The sequence below is a fragment of the Lonchura striata genome, chromosome 1 (assembly GCF_046129695.1).
Source record: "Lonchura striata isolate bLonStr1 chromosome 1, bLonStr1.mat, whole genome shotgun sequence".
Classification (NCBI taxonomy): domain Eukaryota; kingdom Metazoa; phylum Chordata; class Aves; order Passeriformes; family Estrildidae; genus Lonchura; species Lonchura striata.
Window position 1 is genome coordinate 48,254,852 of NC_134603.1, and position 18,415 is coordinate 48,273,266.

The 18,415-nt window shown below is 39.4% G+C and overlaps 1 protein-coding gene across 1 annotated transcript; it reads left to right on the forward strand.

The window, feature by feature from the left end:
- Positions 1-718: 718 nt before the first annotated feature.
- On the forward strand, positions 719-16,571 carry CLUL1 (clusterin like 1). Its single transcript, XM_077787737.1, has 9 exons — positions 719-839; positions 1,754-1,863; positions 3,509-3,657; positions 5,348-5,515; positions 7,645-8,095; positions 9,322-9,459; positions 13,167-13,381; positions 14,487-14,657; positions 16,435-16,571. The coding sequence occupies exons 2-8, from the start codon at positions 1,761-1,763 to the stop codon at positions 14,652-14,654; spliced, it is 1,392 nt and encodes a 463-aa protein (XP_077643863.1). The 5' UTR covers positions 719-839; positions 1,754-1,760; the 3' UTR covers positions 14,655-14,657; positions 16,435-16,571.
- The last annotated feature ends 1,844 nt before the right edge of the window (positions 16,572-18,415 follow it).

Genomic DNA, 18,415 nt, shown 5'->3' on the forward strand with positions numbered 1-18,415 from the left:
GCTACAGACTGTGGGCTACAAACATCCACTCTCCCCATCTCCTCTTTGACTACAAGGGAGTAATATTGCTGAATAACACAAGGTGGGATATTATTTGCTAGGAGTACCTGTCCATATGTTATATTAAGCACCTGTTAGTATTTAAATATCTCATTTCAAAGTATCCAAAACCTTGTACAAGTCAGATCTCAGACATATTTCACAGACATGGAGAAATTGAAGGAAATAGCATTAAGTGGGCAAACCCCCAAAACACTGGCAAGTACAACGATGTACAAAATGCCAAAAATTGCTTATCTAGGTCTAGAATCTGCTCATATGCCAGCCTGCGTGTGGGTTCCTAATTTTTAAAACTCCTGTACCTTCAGAAGGTGTACAAAGAAGGTATTTACATAATGAAGTGGTTTTTATAGCAAGCTAAAACCATGTTGGAGAGATTAAATGTTGAAAGCTATTTTTAACCAAACTAATGGTATCAATTTCACTAATAGAATAAGCTCCAGGTGTCTCCTAAAGTAAGAAGTAAGACGATAGAAAACCTAGCACAACAAAAGGCTACTGAGTACAGAAAAGTAGCAGTTCCAAATTACATTAAATCAGGCAATTCTGCCCAACACTCCCCCTGGTGGTTTTGCCCACAGAGATGAACGTGAAGTCGCATACACGCAGAATCCTCCAGCCTAGTGACTAAATGTCCCGTTAATAGGATTAAGTGCCTTCTCATCAGATAAGTAGAACATGGCAAAATCCCTGACACTCCCAGAAATACGTTCAGAACACAGCTCAGCCCCCTCCTGACACAGGGAGCAATTTTACAGAAGAGGTGCAAAATATTAATGGTAAATATACGTTTTTAAAATTTTATTTGGTTGTGCATTTGTATTTCTTTGCAGTTAATTGGTCTTTTGCTGTAAATGTGAAGGTACAATATGCAAGTAACTATAGAAGTAAATACAGGCTGTAAACAAATCCAGACTTTTAGTTTACATATGCTTTTGTGGCTGGTAATTGCATCTCCAAGAAGGTTATATTGGCTAACTACAAGGCATCTGAATACTGTGTTCACTTAATCAGATGAGAATCATAAAGTGAATTTGCATAGTTTCTGAAAAATAAACCTTTTGCCTCTGCTCTCAGGAGGGAAATAAAAGAAACGGCATTTCCCCCCTTGTTTTGTATGGATTTCTTTCATTTGGTGATCTGTTTGTTTACAAAATTGATCTAATTGCTGGTTTTGTGGCACACCTATTGTTGCATCTCTTATATTAAGTCTTGTTCTGAAGGACACTGAAAGGAATTGCATGCTTGGACACAAGAAAGGGAACAACATTCCAGAGACTTCCATCTTTAAAACTGTTAATAGTGTTTAATATGGATGTATTTATAATATGAACTAAGGATATGAGATCAGCAATTAGTGTGTTTCACAAAGTAAAAAAGGGACAGACTGAGCAGCATAAGCTTTTGATTTTATATATACATGTCCTGATTCTGTTAACCACTGTGCAAACTCAGTGGAATTTATCTAATTAATCTAAATAGAGATTACAAATGAGGTCAAGCTTCTTACTCATGTATTTTCACCTAGGTGCATCCTATACATATCATAAACCATCGTTAGAGACAAAATTAACGGGATCTTGTAAGACACTTGGTATTATCGTCAGTGTTTATATTTACTTAGTATACCTAGACATCTGAGCTTCCTGACAATGTTTACATGCAACTGCACTGCACTGTTTTTCTCTATCAGAAAGAACATGAGGTTCTCTTGGATATTTATAATACATGTGCTGTGTCTGAGCGGCCACCAGTGTGCACCCACGAAGCAGGAGGAGATGGATCTCCGGGACAACCTCAAACGTACGTATGCTTTTCCCTGGGCCCAGGTCTCCAGCTGGGTAGGGCATCTTGACTTCCACACTCACCATAATAAAGTTGATTGCATGCCTACACACACACACACACACACACACACACAATAGAAAATAAGAACAAGCAGGATGAGAAAGTAAAGGGATTAACAGATAAGCATCACCTGACAAAAGAAAAAAGTATTTACAGGATTTTTATAGGTTATTTGGTTCCTTGTAGATCATCAGAATAGCAAACAATCCCAAAATTCAACAGATATGGAACTGTTTTGTTTGTTCAAATAATCTTTGAAAATATTTCCTCTACATTTACATACTTCACTGAAAAAGGTAGCTTTTACAAATAACTGAAAAAAATTACTTAATTTAGAAAATACCAGCTATTCTGCACACATGCACACACGGACACACACACACAGCTCTAAGCACAGCTTTATTGGGTGGTGAGAAAGAGGATCAGCCATTAAACAATCCTGTACTTTGGTCTATGTTGACAAGATGTGGCAAGCACATTTCTCTCACTCTCAGGATTTTTCATAGAGGTGCACAGAGAGAAATGAAAGAGAAAACAATTTCTATTTCTGCTCCTTGTTTTTCCTATGTGGAATGTGTTTGGAGAATTGTTTACCTGAAGTGAATGCTTAATTGGATTATGGTGAGGATTGTTTAGCCCAATGGCCAATCCAATCCACCTGTGTCTGGACTCTCGAGAGAGGGTCACGAGTTGTGTTGGAGTTAGAGTCAGAGAAAGTAGTATGTAGTTTTAGTATCCTCCTTTTATATTAATATATTAATGTATTTTAGCATACTTATAATGAATTGAGTCAGACATTGTCATTTCTTCCCATTGGGTTCGCCTGCATTTACAATAGACAAGATTTCTGTAATAAAGAAACAAGTAGTTAGGGGTGAGGAAGAAAGATGTAAAGGAAAAAGTGATCAATGTGTTTTTGGCACTCTCAAGGTGATATGGTTCTACTCTTTTCTTATCGTTCCAATGATAGTCAGGATGTTTCCACAAACAATACAGATAAAAGATAGGCAACCATGCAGAGGTTCAAGGTGCAACCCATGGGCCAGTCCAGGTTTTCACCAAAGCTCTAAGGTTATTACTTCATAGGAAGTCTAGAAATTGTATTTTTATGAAAACAGATTGAAGGCACTTGTATTCTACATTTTCAAAATGTAGAGGGAAGCTGTCACAGGATTCTACCAGATCAAAGATAAATATAAAGGTTATGTCATTAGAAAACTGATGAGTGATCCTTGGAGATATTCAAAACCCAGGATGATGTAACCTGATGTAGTTGACCCTGCTTTGAGGGGGGTGGGGGCAGACTCAATGATCTCCAAAGGTACCAGCCTCAGTTGTTGTGGGATTGAGTATTCAGCAGTAGGACAGTTGACTGTATCTTTTGAGTTACATACAGCTGATCCTTGCAAAAGCTCTGGGCCAGATTCTTATCTGATGGAAATTATCTTGGCTCAGTTTCATTCAGCATTCGCCATCTCAGATTTGGCTCTGCTTCTGTAAGGAAACATAAAACTATTTCATTCTCTGTCAACAGTGCATGACAATTTGCAATAGTGTTAAAATCTGATTAAGTCACTGTATAATTTGGCTTTTTTTTTAGAATTATCTGAAGTTGGAGAGAAGTATGTAGATGAAGAGGTAAAGAAAGCTTTGATTGGTATTAAGCAGATGAAAATTATGATGGAAAGAAATGAAGATAAGCACATAGATCTGATGAAAACCTTGAAGAAGAGCAGTGAAGAAAAACAGGTAACATAAATGCATCTGTGGGGATTTTATGTTTATTCCGGGAATAGTGTAAACCAAACTGTATGTACAAAAGCAGTGTACATCTTTTCATGCAGTCACAGGACTGAGAGAAAATCTGCTTCTGCCCCTCTGTCTCAGGAGCAGAGGAAAATTGCACATACTGCTTGTTTCTAAAACCCCTGCTTCACTGAATTCACACCAAGGCAGCTGCAGGCTGCTGCAGAACAGTGTTTTGTGCAGAAGGTCCAGCAGCTCTGCCCTCCATGTTTCTATACTCCTGGGGCCACAAGATGTTTTCCAGCTTGCTTTGCAAACTTCAGACCTGCAGGAGAATATCAAAGCCACAAATGATAATGTGCTCTAAAAAAAGTACAGTGAATCAGGGAAATTTCCAATGTCTTAGTGCAATGCCTAGGCTCAGAGCCATGTGCTCAGATGATCTGAAGAAACAGAGGTTTACTCTATATTTAAAAAAACACAAATATCCTAACTTTGTTTCAACAAAGTTGAAGGAAAATTCCCTCCTGGCCCAACATCTGGTAGTTAGCTTAAACTAAAAAAGTACCTGATAGCTTTCTAACATCTTAAGGAACACCAGTGCACTCCCACAATCAACACTCTTGTTAGATCTTACTGGATGATTTCATTTACATAGGAGTTACATCCACAGTGAGAGTTCATAAAACACTGAATAAATGTATTAGAAAGATCAGAAGATAACTAAACATAGACTATGAAAACTGTAGTCACTGTCTCCATCAAGCACATTCTGACGGAAGTTTTCTTTTATGCGAGTCTCTTCCCTATTGGAATGCTGACAAAAAGGAATAAACTCCATCAATTAAAAGGTTTCTGTCATAATTAGAGATAACTTGGAACATTGTTTGGAAACCAAAACTATTGAAATATATTTTAATTGGAGAGAGAAATTGATGATGTAGATTACAATTGATATAGTAGAATGCAATCTACTTCAGTAGGAAGAACTTTTTCCATTGTAAAGTCTATTCCAAAAGTGCTGGCTCTGATCTGCTCAGCTTTGTGCCCTAACTGATGGAAGTAAATAGAAGCAGCATTGTAAAATGCATCTCGTTGCCCTTCAGTATGGAAGGAGTTCCTCACACTTCCACAAGAGCAGGAAAAAATCCCCTTACCACAGCCTTTTGATTAGTACACTCACAAACAGCAGAGATGCTATACTTTTATATTTCTGCATTAGGCAGACTTTATGACAAGAACCTACCCTCATGAAATATCAAACCCTTAAAGGTAGAGAAAAGCAACAGAAAAAGACTATTTGTGGGACAGATGAATACTGTTCAGATGATATGGAGCAAAAATAACACGAGTTGAACACATGACCATGGGGGAGGCTAAATTCTTACACAGAATGATGTGTGAGGTTTTTTTTTAACATCAAAAATCCCGGTAGACTGTAGAGATCCATTTGTTCCTGTAGGCTATGCCCCCTGAGATAACAACATCAAAAAAAAATCCTATAAGAAAAAGGTTTTCAATTTTCAGTTCCCTCCATATGTGACTGCAGCTGAGAAGACAACCTACCCTAGTGGTTAGGGATTAGAAAAAAACAGGAGCTATAAATAACTAAAATGAGTGATGAACACTGGGGTAAGCACTTAGAATACTAATCTGAAAAGTGCCCTGAACTGAATCTTTTTTCTTTACTTAGCAAGCCTTGCGACTTATGGATGAAGTAAAGGCAAGACTGGAAGAAGAGGAAAGACAGTGTCAAGTATCCTTGAAAAATCTATGGGATGAATGTGAATCTTGTTTAGAAAGTACCTGCATGAGATATTATACAACTTGCAAACATGGTGTATCAACCTTTAAGAGAAAGGTAGGAAGAAAATTTGCACCTGGAGAATACTCTTGAGTTCACCCAAAGAGACAGCACATCTTATTTTCTCAATACCTAGGTCTGCCAGTTATATCAGCTTACTAAAATTAATTTTATTTGGAGATCTGGAAATATGAAGTTATATGGTAGAGATTACATGTGATTATGGTCATGGAATGCCAAGCCAAAATGAATTCAATTGCACCTTGGCAAGATTCCATGGAAACTGATGACTCCTCTAACTCCAACAGACTCATTCCAGATATAAAATATTTTCTCTCACAGTGAGACTTGCATTAACATGATCAATAACTGTTTGTGAAAAATACCACATAGATTCTTTATGGTCTGTCTGAAAATCAGCAAAGTTAAAAGTGTAGATGTAGTTAGCAAAATTACATGGGGGGGAAAAATCACTTAGTTATTACAGCTTTCTTTCCTATATTTATCTTAAATAAATTCCTAAGTAACAAACAAAACTTTAAAATGCTTAAACTCTTACAATAAAGGAACCTATCAGCAAAGAAGATTCCCCTAATTCTACTAGAAAGAAAATATGACTGGCCCATAATTACTACAAAATTAAATCACTTTTTTTTTGTTTGTTTGATCAAATGCTTTAAGTGCAACAAACTTCTGAAGTAAAACTGTAATTGCTGCTACTAAAAAAAATGTTAGCCAAATGTTAGCTTAGCTTTTACCCCTCCATGTACTGAAGAATACAAAACCATTAAACGTGGTGTTTCAGGCAGGGCTTAGAGCACAGGTGTTTAATATTTGTGCATATTCTTAAAATAATTCAGGTTAAAACATGGGAGGTATTAAATTTAGAACTATTTGTGATACTTTAAGCTTTTTAGATATTGCTCGTGGGTAGCTCATATAAATGTTTTGGATTTTCAAGAATCAGTGGATGCTGCAATTACTGCAGTAAAAGTTATACACTGCATTGTCATTGTTTTTCACTCTCTTGATAACTTCCCCCATTAGTTATTTAGTTTATTTGAAGCCTTCCAAGTAAGAATTTTGCTGTGACCTATGTCATTAAAAAGAAAGAAAAGAAAAGAAAAGAAAAGAAAAGAAAAGAAAAGAAAAGAAAAGAAAAGAAAAGAAAAGAAAAGAAAAGAAAAGAAAAGAAAAGAAAAGAAAAGAAAAGAAAAAAAAGAAAAGAAAAGTAGCTCTGAGAACACACAGACAGCAAGAGCAATACTGGCTTAAGCTGCTCCTGCAGTGCTGTTTCACACTTCACCTTCCCTCTAAGCTGCACTAGTGCTCAGATCAAGCTGATAATTTGGTTTACTAAAAATATATATATATATATATATATTACTGTCTTTATCTATTTATATCTATATCTATATCATCTATATCTATATCTATATCTATATCTATCTATATCTATCTATCTATATATATCTCTATATCTGTGTATATCTATCTATGTCTATATATGTGTGTTTTAACAAGGTTAAAACACACATATAACCCTTAACCCTTACCCATATTCTAATGCCTGGAGTATTGCTCAAAAAGCCATTCCACTGGCTCAGGCCAAAGTAGCACCTTAGAGTGGGGAGCAGGGAACCAGTGGCCGAGACCAAGGAACTGGGACTCTGTGATAGCATAACTGACACTTGGCCTCTTACATGATAAAACCATGGACTGAGAGCCACTGATTTATTGATTTTGCTGGTTTCCATTCACACAAGGACATGAGGATTTTCCCAGGGGTGAGAGAGGGCAGGTTTTTTACAAATCAAGGTCAGAATAATCACCTTCTGCTCGCTACACCACGCATAAGCAGACAGAAATGCATCTCATATCTTTACAACACAAAGTCCAAGCTGCCTGTTGGAAGAAACCCAAATGTTGACAAATAACTTTGAGCCCCCACAGATTAAAGGGCAACTGGCAGACTTTTTACTTTATATCTGATTTGGAACTAATGATTTAGATTGAATGCATGTCTCCTTTTTGGGGTCTAGTGCCTTAAATTATTTCAGAGAATATGCTGTGTTGGCAGTTATTAAGAGGGCATTGTTTCTTTGAGTATTTGAAAGAGAAAAATTAGAGACACTTACCTCAGAGATGAGAAACTGATACCTTCTCTGTCTCCTTCTTATACACAGGTTGAAGATTTTTTGAGGAAAATACCTCCACTCATATTTACTTTTCATGAGGATCAAGGAAGAGACATCCAGTCTAATGAAAAGCCTGAGAAGGAGGATACCCAGCTAGTAAAGATGGAAAATTTATTTAGCCAGTTATTATCAGATGTAGGCTCAATATTTGACAGAAGTTTCATTTTTTTCAAGCATATGCAAAAAGAATTTGACCAGTCTTTTCAGACTTATTTCATGTCTGACCTGGAGTTGAGTGAATCCCCCAGTATGCCAGCTTTACCTGAGGTCACCACCAGAATCGATGGCTCCCAGAGAGGCTGGGGCGTGCCTGGCTTCTTACAGATAGTTTTTGACTTCAGTAGGACAGTGTTTGAAGGTGTCAGTGAGGTGATCACCGATGTGTTTGATGAATACAGAGATTATAGAAGAGATGTGCCAGAACAAACCAAAGGCAAGTGTTAGAAGATGAAAATTGACTGCACTGTCAATGACATCAACCCCCTTGGGATGGCTAAGCTACAGCGAATGACTCAGTTTCCAGTATGTGAGTGTGAGAAATGTAGGGAAACTCTGGAGGCTGTGGGTCAAGGATAGCTATCAGCTAAATGAACAAATATAAGTCACCTAGAAATCTCAGAGAAATGTTGCAGGGGGACTTAGGGGTCCTACACAGCCTGATTTTCATGGCAGTTCTCAAAGCATTTGCAGGAGCTTCTCAGGAGCACTTAAATTCAGGGTGGATGCAGGTTTTCATAAGGCTGACTGACAGATTTAATCTCAGCATTTGTCAGATTATGATTTGTATAATCTCTTATTGACATGGTCACCAATTCTAAAAAATTAGGGTAATTCTGTGAGATGTCAAATCATATCCCTGCCCTTGCCAAATGACAGCTGCAAGTCCCGTTGCAGGCTACAGCAGCAATGTAATTTGACAATCAAATAGCAGCCAATCAAAGACCAGCCATCAGGTTTTCCAGTGACCAGAAAATTCTGGGCATACTGTTGGTGATGACACTCAGTGAAGGAAAAGAACCATGGCCGACTTTTAGAATACAAATAAGCCTCATATTTGATTATTGCAAACAGGACAAATATGTGCTGGTCCTTGTCTACAGGGAAATCACAGTGAGCACATGCCATAACTCTGAGTGGCAGGTGACATAAACATTACGTGATCATCAGGAAATACAAAGTTAAGTGACTCTTGAACAGTGTTTTTTAATTTTTCTCTATATCATAAGCCATATTACTTCAGAAACAGACTTGGTTACAATGCTCTCATGTAACTGTATGTGATTATGAAACATCTTGATTTCTAAGGGTCAAAAAGATCTTACCAGAACTCACATGTACTAGAAATAATGTGTAATAGTATTAGCAATTGTTTGGTTATGTCTGGGGAATACACTCCTAGGTCTTTATAAAGGAATATACTACAGCATGAATTCCTTGAAAGAAAACACGATTTGAATCTTCCCCTGACTTCTACTTTTTAAAAAATTATTCCTTATATTTTTGTGGGGAGGAGGGGAAGTGGAGGGGTAGGGAAAGGGATTTATGCAAAATACTTTGGATTAAGGACAAGAAATTATATTCTAGCACTCAGACTCAGTAATGAATGCATACTTATAAAGACTCTAAATTTAACAGCAGTCTAAAAATACTGTGACTTCATTCTAGATCCTGACAGAAGTGGCATGTTTTCAAAAATTGTGTCAGGACGCCAGAGACTTCAGTGCGGGGAGCTCCGGGAGAACTCCTCTGGATGCCCACAGTTTCATGAGAGATGCCAGAAATGTCAAGACAATCTTTTGCATGGTAAATAACTATTTTCCCTTTTTCTTTTTCTTTATGTAATGCATTGATTACTGGTTTATAGATTTTGAGGTTTTCATTTTCTACTGGAATTAACATTTAGTTATTGAGTTTTTACTGTAACCACGGCTAAAATAACCATTCCTCATTCCAGATGATTTCAATTAGCTTTCCCCACTGTCTCCACAGAGTGTCAGTATAGCCCAGCTCTTAACATACCGCTGGTACTCCAAAGAGACGTCCCACAGCCTATAACAAAATATACAGGTATTTTGTTAGAGCTGCGATCCTGCAGAGAAGAAAGATGCCAGGCAGCCGTCGATCCTGCCTGGGTCAGCAGCGCTGAGCAGAAAGTTGAGGGGAGGCTCAAACTCCTGACAGTCACTTCTCCTGCTGCCAAGCAGGTGTAACCTCAGCTATCATTCAGCTCCTTACAATGAAAACAGGTGCTGAAGAGCCTGTAATTACTTTTTGTTGAACCCTGTCTGCAAATAGAACTGACATGAAGGAGAAAAAGGGGACTATATGTCAGTATATAAGGAGATGGCAGAGCTCTGTCAAAACCATCCATAGGCACCTGAAAAACCTTCAGACTCATCACCTAGAAGTGATAAGTGGGGATAACTCCCACTGCAGCATATAATAATTTGGGGTTAAAGGGACCTTAACAAGTCATCTAGACCAAACCCCCAGAAATCAGCAGGGACATCTTCATCTAGATCATGCTGCTTGGAGCCCCACAGAACCTGACCTTAAATGTTTCCAGGGATGGGACATCTACCTGCTCTCTGTGCAGTTTGTTTCAGTGTTTCAATACCGTTATTGTAAAAACTTCCATACCATCTAAATCCACCCTCTTTCAGTTTAATATCATTACCTCTTGTCCCCATCTTTCTTACAGGCTGATGGTCACAAATTATATTCAAAGGCCACAATAATTGTCCCCAGAATCTTCTCTTCTCCACGCTGAATAACCCCAGCTCTCTCAGCCTGTCCTAATAAATAGGAGAGGTGCTTCCACACTCTAACACTTTTTGTGACTCTCCTCTGCACTTGGTCCAACAGGTCCATGCCATTCTGTGCTGAGGAGTTGTTGTGGTTTGACACTGGCACAATGCCAGGCACCCACGAGAGTCACTTGCTCACCCTCCCCTGCCACAGCTGGGCAAAGAAAAATTAATGAAGGCTTCATGAGTGAGATAAGGACAAGGATAAATATTTCAAGGGCAAAAATGGCTCAACTTTAGTTGCAAAGTGAAATTTATTACTAACAGAAACAGAAGAGGATAATGAGAAGTAAAATAAGCCCTTAAAACACCTTCTCCCAACCCCTCCCTCCTTCCCACCAATAGTGCAGGGCATAGGGGTTTGTTTGGTTCAGTTCATCACTGAGATTTTCTTCCATTGCTCCGGGAGAGGAGTCCTTCCCCTGTGATGCTGTGGAGTCCCTCCCACGGGAGACAGTTTTCCGTGAACTTCTCCACTGTGCCTCCACTCTCACAAGCAGCAGTCAGACCACACTTCCTGCAACATGAGTCTCTCCCACAGGCAGACAGTCCTCCCAAAACTGCTGTGATGTGGCTCTGTTCCCATGGGGTGCAGTGCTCTCTTCCCAGGGACAGGCTGCTCCAGCCTGCAAGCAGGGGCCTTCTCTCTCCACCAGGTCTTCCATGGATCCCAGCCTCCTCCAGGCATCCACCCACCCCAGCATGGGCACCTCCCCCATGGGCTGAGGGTGGATCTCTCCATCCCCCATGGATCCCCACGGGGTGAGGGTGGATCTCTGCATCCCCCGTGGATCCCTGGGGACTGTGGGTGGATCTCTGCATCCTCTGTGGATCCCCACAGGCTGAGGGTGGATCTCTGCATCCCCCATGGATCCCCACAGGCTGCAGGGGCACAGCTGCCTCACCATGGTCATGGTCTGCAGAGGAATCTCAGCTGCAGTGTCTGGAGCACCTCCTCCTTCTCCACTGACCTTGGTGTCTCCATGTTGTTTCCCTCACACATTCTCACCTCCTCTTCTCTGACTAGAAGCAAAACCCTGTGGCTTTGTTTTTATTTTCTTCTTAAATATGTCATCACAGAGGCATCACCAACTTCTGTCATTGACCCAGTTTTGGCCATCATTGGAACTATTAACCATTCTATCTGCCAGACATGGTGGAAAGCTTCCAGCAGCTTCTCACCATTTTTGTGGCCCCCTGCTACCTAAAACCAGGCTGTGCCAAACCAATACAGGAATCCAGACTTGGATGAAGTGCTTCAGGGGTCTTTTGAGAGAAAAGTAGGGGGACAAAATCACCTCCCTCAACCTGCTGGCCATGATTCTTTTGATGAAGCCCAGGATGTGTTTGGCTTTCTAGGCTGTGAGAGCACATGCCCAGCTTTTCATCCACCAGCACCCCCAAGTCCTTCTTGGCAGGGCTGCTCTCAATCTGTTCCTCTTCCAGCCTGTGTTGATAGCAGGAATTGCCAGAACCCAGGTGCAGCACCTTGCACTTGGCCTTGCTGAACCTCATGAGGTTCACCTGGGCCCACTTCATGAGCTTGTCCAGGTCCCTCTGCATGGCATCCCAACCCTTGTGTGTCAACCACACTGGTCAGCTTGGTGTCTTCTGTGAACCTGCCAAGAGTGCACTTGATCCCCATGTCATTGATGAAGACATTAAACGGTACTGGTCCCAGTATGGATTCCTAAGGGACACCACTTGCCCATGATGTCTGTCTGGGCATGAATTGACCACTACCCTCTGGATATGACCATCCACACAATTCCTTATCCACCAAACATTCCACCCATCAAAACCTTATCTCTCCAGTTAGGAGAAGGATGTTGCGGGGGAACCACGTTAATGGCCTTACAGAAGTACAGATAAATGACTTACCCTTTCCTTCTCCACTGATGGAATCATTCCATCATAGGCCACTGACTGGTCAGGCAGGACTTGCCCTTGGTGAAGCCACTGTGCTGGCTGTCCTAAATCATCTCCCTATCTTCCACGTGCCTAAGCAGAGCTTCTTGAGGATCTGTTCCACAATCTTTCCAGGCACAGAGGTGAGGCTGACAAAGTGGTAGTCCTCGGGGTCCATCATAAAACACTTTTAAAAAAAATCAGTGAAATATTTCCATTTTCCCAGTTACCAGGGTCTTTACCTCTCTTCCATGACTTTTCAAATATCATGAAGAGAGGCAACATCAGCCAATTCCCTCTGGACTCATCAGGTCCTGCACACGTAGATATGTTAAGGTTCCTCACGTGGACTTAAAACTTCTCTTACAGTGGAAGGAACTTTGCTCCTTCAGCCCCTGCCTTGCAGTTTATATACCTGGGATAGATTCATAATGGAATATGAGCTAATAAAAGAACCCATAATGTATAAGAAGACTATGCAGTTGTTATACGTAAAATTTACCAGATTTTATTTAGCATTAATAGAAAACCTATTGCCATGAAATATTATATAAACCTTATATTATATGATATAAACTTGCTAAATGACTTTAATACAACAAATGGGATAATGCATTCATTTAGTTAATGAGTCTAAACTCAATCTACTATAATGAGTAAGAAAATTATTCTCCTTTTTTCAGCATTATTTGAAGACCCATCCAAACCATGCCCCCTTGCTAGGCTTTTTTACAGTCTTCATTTCTTCAGGCAGAAAAGACAAAGTACAAGACATAACACTGTCTTTTCTAACAGATTGCCCAAACGTTCCTGAGCTGCACATAAAGTTTGATGAAGCCTTTAAGCTGGTTAATCTCTCAGGGGAGCAGTATGAGCAGATTCTCCAGGTGGTTCGGCATCACACGGAGGACACTTCCTACTTGCTGAATAAAATGAAAGAAACGTTTGGGTGGGTGTCTGAGTTATCCAACATGACCATTGGACCAGAAAATATTTTCAACATAGTTAAGGTAAGGGTTGTCTTCTGAAGGGAACTATTGCTGCCTTTAAACTGCATTTTGCTCATGTTTACGCTCCTGGGACCTGTGGCTGTTGATACATGTGTAATGTTTGGCTTTACAGCATGACTTCCCTACTCATCTTGAATTTGTGTGTGCTTGGTAATCCCTCAATGAGCTGAAACTCCTGAGATTAGAAACTATTTTCCTCTAAATCCTTTTAGTCTGATGGATGGTTGACAGGCTAGCCTGAATCACTGTCTGATAAGAGTAAATTGACACTAGCAGCTTTGACTGGCCCCAGATTACCTGCACAGATAAATTGCACTGCACCAGTCACTAACACACCTCCATTGGATCAATGAATGTCTATCTCTCTGTGTCTGTACTTATATATTCTAAAGTTCAAAGAAGGCAAATGTTATACAGATTTTTGCAATGGAAACAGCACATGCTTGACAGCATTGGTCAATATTTCAGTAAATGCATATCTGTACACACAAAGACACATCCAAGGTAAATTCTATCCATTATCCTGGGCAAGGGACAGATCTTATTCTCTCTCCTAACTCAGAAATCCACTTATATGTAGTGAATTACTACTATTACTGCCAGAAATTTATACAAAATGATGGTACAGTCCACCAAAAAAAAAAAAAAAAAAAAAAAAAAAAGCAAAAAATAGGAACAGGAGACAGGTACACTTTCCCAACTGAGTCTGAGATACCTGGTCTAGGAAAATAAAGCTACAGAACTAAGTCTGATTTAGAAAAACACACAGGAATGAATAAATTCAATCACACAAATGTTGGATTGAACTTAGTGGGACAGTTCAGAAATTTTAATTAGGAGAACAGAAGCTCTTTATAGATTTAGCTCATGATATAAACATTAACATGCAGTTCTTTAATATGGTCTTGGCAGTGCCATGTCAGCTCTTTCCACCCCCTACACAAATTCAGACAACCACAGTCTTTTCAGAAGAAAGTGATTTCTTTTCAGAAGAAAGTAGACAAGTCTCAAATGTTCCCCTATTAAAGACAGTGGGCACAGCAGATATAAACAAAACTGAAAGCACACAGCAGTTTGTGGTGTCTCAACTACTGATCTCTTCTAGGTGGTACCCGGGGATCCCTCCAGTAAAGACGAAACTGTGGTAGATGTGAACGTTCTGACTTCACCTACTTTCACCATTAAAGTTCCTCCCAACTTAGATCCCAAGAGTCCTGAGTTCATTGAATACATAGCTGGGAAAGCACTTCAATTGTATAAGCAGAATTTTTAAATGGTAAGTTCATTCTTTCTGCTTTCACAGAGAACACATTTCCTCATGAAAGCAGTTTACATTGCAATGAACTTAAGTTGGAACCAGATTCAGTCATGGTGTATACAAGACTGCCTTCTCAGAAAGGACACATTGAGAAAAACACAAGCATTATGGAAAACGCAGACAAACACTCAATGTTCTAGCCTGCAAAACACAGACACCATGATACTAAATGATTTCACTTATACATCTGTGAAACCCCCAATCCTTAAGTAACAGCTGGGATGAGGTAATGTGATGATAAATATTTCTTCACAAAAGAATTGCCTCACAACCACAGTCCAGTGTCTTGGCATCAAAAACCATCTCTTTGTGTCCATTCATGGACTGGAATTATCACTATTCATAATGTTGTTGTTTTTTTTTTAATTTTATTTCCAGTAGTGTTTGAGAGCATGTTCATATTATTTTTGATTATAAAGGAGGGCAAAGTGAGAATCAGCACCAGGACTTGGAAGAGCTGTCTTGCCATAACATTTTTGCATTAGCAGCACACTGCTCAGATTAACAGTGTTTATTAATAGAGGCTGCAGTTCAACTTGCAGGATCATGCACAGAAAGATCCTTGTCATGGGATTCAACCATTTTTGTAAAAAGGACACATAAGAAGGCTCTCTCCTTGTTTAAGACATTTCAAGAAGAGGAAGGAAGAACTGGGCAGAGAGGCAGGGAGGACAAATGCTTTATATTTTCTAATCCCACAGGGAATCCCCAGGAAAGATGGAATGGTTTTAGGTGGCATCACACTACTGTGAAACTTGTAAACCACCCAAGGGGACTCTGGGATGCACAGCTTTAGTGGCTTCTGACTCTCAGAGTTGTCTCTTCCAGGGAATAGAGCCACAAGACACATGAGACTTTCAGGCAAATCACTGCAGCGTCCCCAAATCTTCTGAGAAGGACCAGATTTGGACATTGTTTCTGTTTAGGTCATAGCTGATTTCCTCAACTGAACAATTGAAGCTGCACACAAAGAGATGTGTGAAACGACCTGCTCACAAAGACAAGACTCAGGAGGCAGGAAAAGAGCGTTCAATGTTAACAAGATAGATGAAGATTTCAGCATTTTGTATTAAATCTGCTTTTTCTTTTGAGGTCAGAGGCACACTTTTTGAGTTGATGAAGGAAATCACTCCCACTAGAGAGGCTGAGGTGGGCTGCAGGATTTAGACATACTAGAATAAACCATGTACTTTGCTTAGGTAAATGGTGAAATTACATGTTGATATTTGTAAACATATGAAATAAAATGCTCCAACACTTTCTCTACAATTTTTCTTCAAAATTCTCTGTAACTTAAATGCAGTTATAAATATAAATGATAAATACTCTTTCAGATTATGGACTACTAATTTTCAGGCCCTAATGATGTCAATAATTATTTCTGTAGTTTGATGATGACTTTTAGCCAGAATCTTAGCCTGATTTTCCTGTGGACATATCTTGTGTAGCCACTTCATACCTGGGAAAAGTAAGCAGTGTTGATTTCAAAATCACACCACCATTCAGTTTGCACTAGGCTTAGAGTATATGAAAATGTAATGGATAAAAAAATATTTAAAACTGTACAAGAAAACTGGACAGATCTATAAGAACAGAAAGGGAGGGAAAAAGAAAAGTTTCTGTCTGGTTTTTATGTTATGCTTACATATACTTACTTTTCCAACATATTTTTCTCCATTTGAAACCAAAATATATAATCTTTCTTTTTTTCTTTTTTTTTTCCTCCTCCTCCTAGGAAAGAAGAGTGTGAATTCTTTCTTCCTGAAATAAAGTATATGCTCCTTAGTTGAACAACCCCTATGCTCAACATAGCTAACTGTTAAATTACTGTGGTTAAAATAGTTGCATATAAATAAAATGTTGCTTATTAAATACTGTGACATATAAGCTATCAACCAAAGACTGTAGAAATCTTTAAACTCAAGCCCAAAACCAAATTAATTTCAATATAAATTTATTTAAATAAAATGTTATTTATGTTATCAATAAGGTAATCTTTGATAACAAGCTATGGCTCTGATTATGCAAAGATTTAAGGACATAATCAGCTGTAAGCATAAAAGTAATTTCTATTTGCATACTTACATTCAAGCACATTCTTAAGCCTTTTCAAGACTGATCACTACAGCTGCTGCACATTAAGCTAAGTTTGAAGGAACCAGATTTCCATCTGCATGTAGTATATTATTTTGCAATGAAAATATTAAATTTTTCTTCTAGTGGCTTTTGAAGCTTATTGTGTACATTAAATTACTTATCTGAATATGCACTAATGAGTAAGTCTTCTGCCTTTGGCATTTCTTACAAACAGTAGTGTCTGGCTCTGGAGTTAATGTCTTAATTAATTAAAATCCTTTATCAGTAAAGAACTTTGTTTCTCCTTAAATTATACACATCAGCTTTCAATCGTATTTGTAAATTATAATAAAGGTTAAGAACTGACATAGCTCTCAGCTAGAAGCAGAGCTCTAGGTGATTTGGTATAATTTGCTATGCAAAGCTGTTCTAAGCATTTTTTGCACACAGGTATTGCACCATTTCCATCTGTAGCTCTGCTAAATGAAGCCTGCTAATTTCAAAGTGTACAAAAATGTCTTTATCAGATTGAGCAGAGAAAAATATCCACACCCTATTTACATTTTCTGTTTTCCTTTTCTTCTATACATATACATGAAGTATACAAGAAAAAAGATATTTCACTGTTTTAAGTAGTGGAAAAGATGTTTTTCTGCCTGCTGCAAAGAAAAGTAGCATTTTCTAATCTACAGTCCTCTGTGCTCCTTAATTTCCATCATATATATTTGTATTTCAGGCCCCTAATCATGAATTATCACTCATAACTCCTGTAAACACATCACTTGTCAGAAAGCTGGCCTTTATCTCAGAGATAAGTGACTCTTACAAAATTCTTGACTTCCAAGAGATACTAATGAAGAAATATTCAGAGAAGAATCAGTCTCTTCTGACTAGCAGAGATCACACCTAGAAAATTTTCAGAGGACTCCATGCTGGGAACAGCTGCAGTCAGACACGAGTTGGGATGCAAAATGACACTGGGACATGGTCGAAGCTGAGATCAACACGATGAGACCAAATAAACCCAAGCAATGAGTACTACCCTTAGTGAGCAGCAAATGGGCCAATAAAATATGAAGCAGGTACCTGGTGATATGGCATGAAAAGAACCTGGCTTTGGAAGCTTAGGTCAGGGTGACACTGCTGGACTGTGTCACTGTGGAAGGTGAGCTGTGAATGGGGCATGGCAGTGCAGGGCCACCACAGCAGGGGAGACAAGGGAGGCTGGCACAGGGGCTTTGGCCATTTGGGACATCCCAGCTGGGAGGATCTAGTGGCAAATCCATGTGGCCTGCCAGGCCCAGCTGAACGCTTTGGTCTTGTTCAGCTCCAAAATGTGATGCCTGAGGCTGCAAAGAGAAGGAGAAGGATGACTAATGTCAACAGCACGTTCCAGCACGGGATGAACCAGGAGAGCGCTTATGGTGCCACCGGAGCAGAACGAAGTGACAGAATCACACAATCAATCAAGTACGATAAGACCTCGGAGCTCATTGGGTGCAACCTTTGACAGAACACCACCACATCTGCTAGAATATGGCACTACGTGCCACCTCGTCTTTCCTCAAACACCTCCAGGGACGGTGGCTCCCTGGAGCACCCACTGGGCAGCCCATTCTGATATGTGATTAACCTTACTG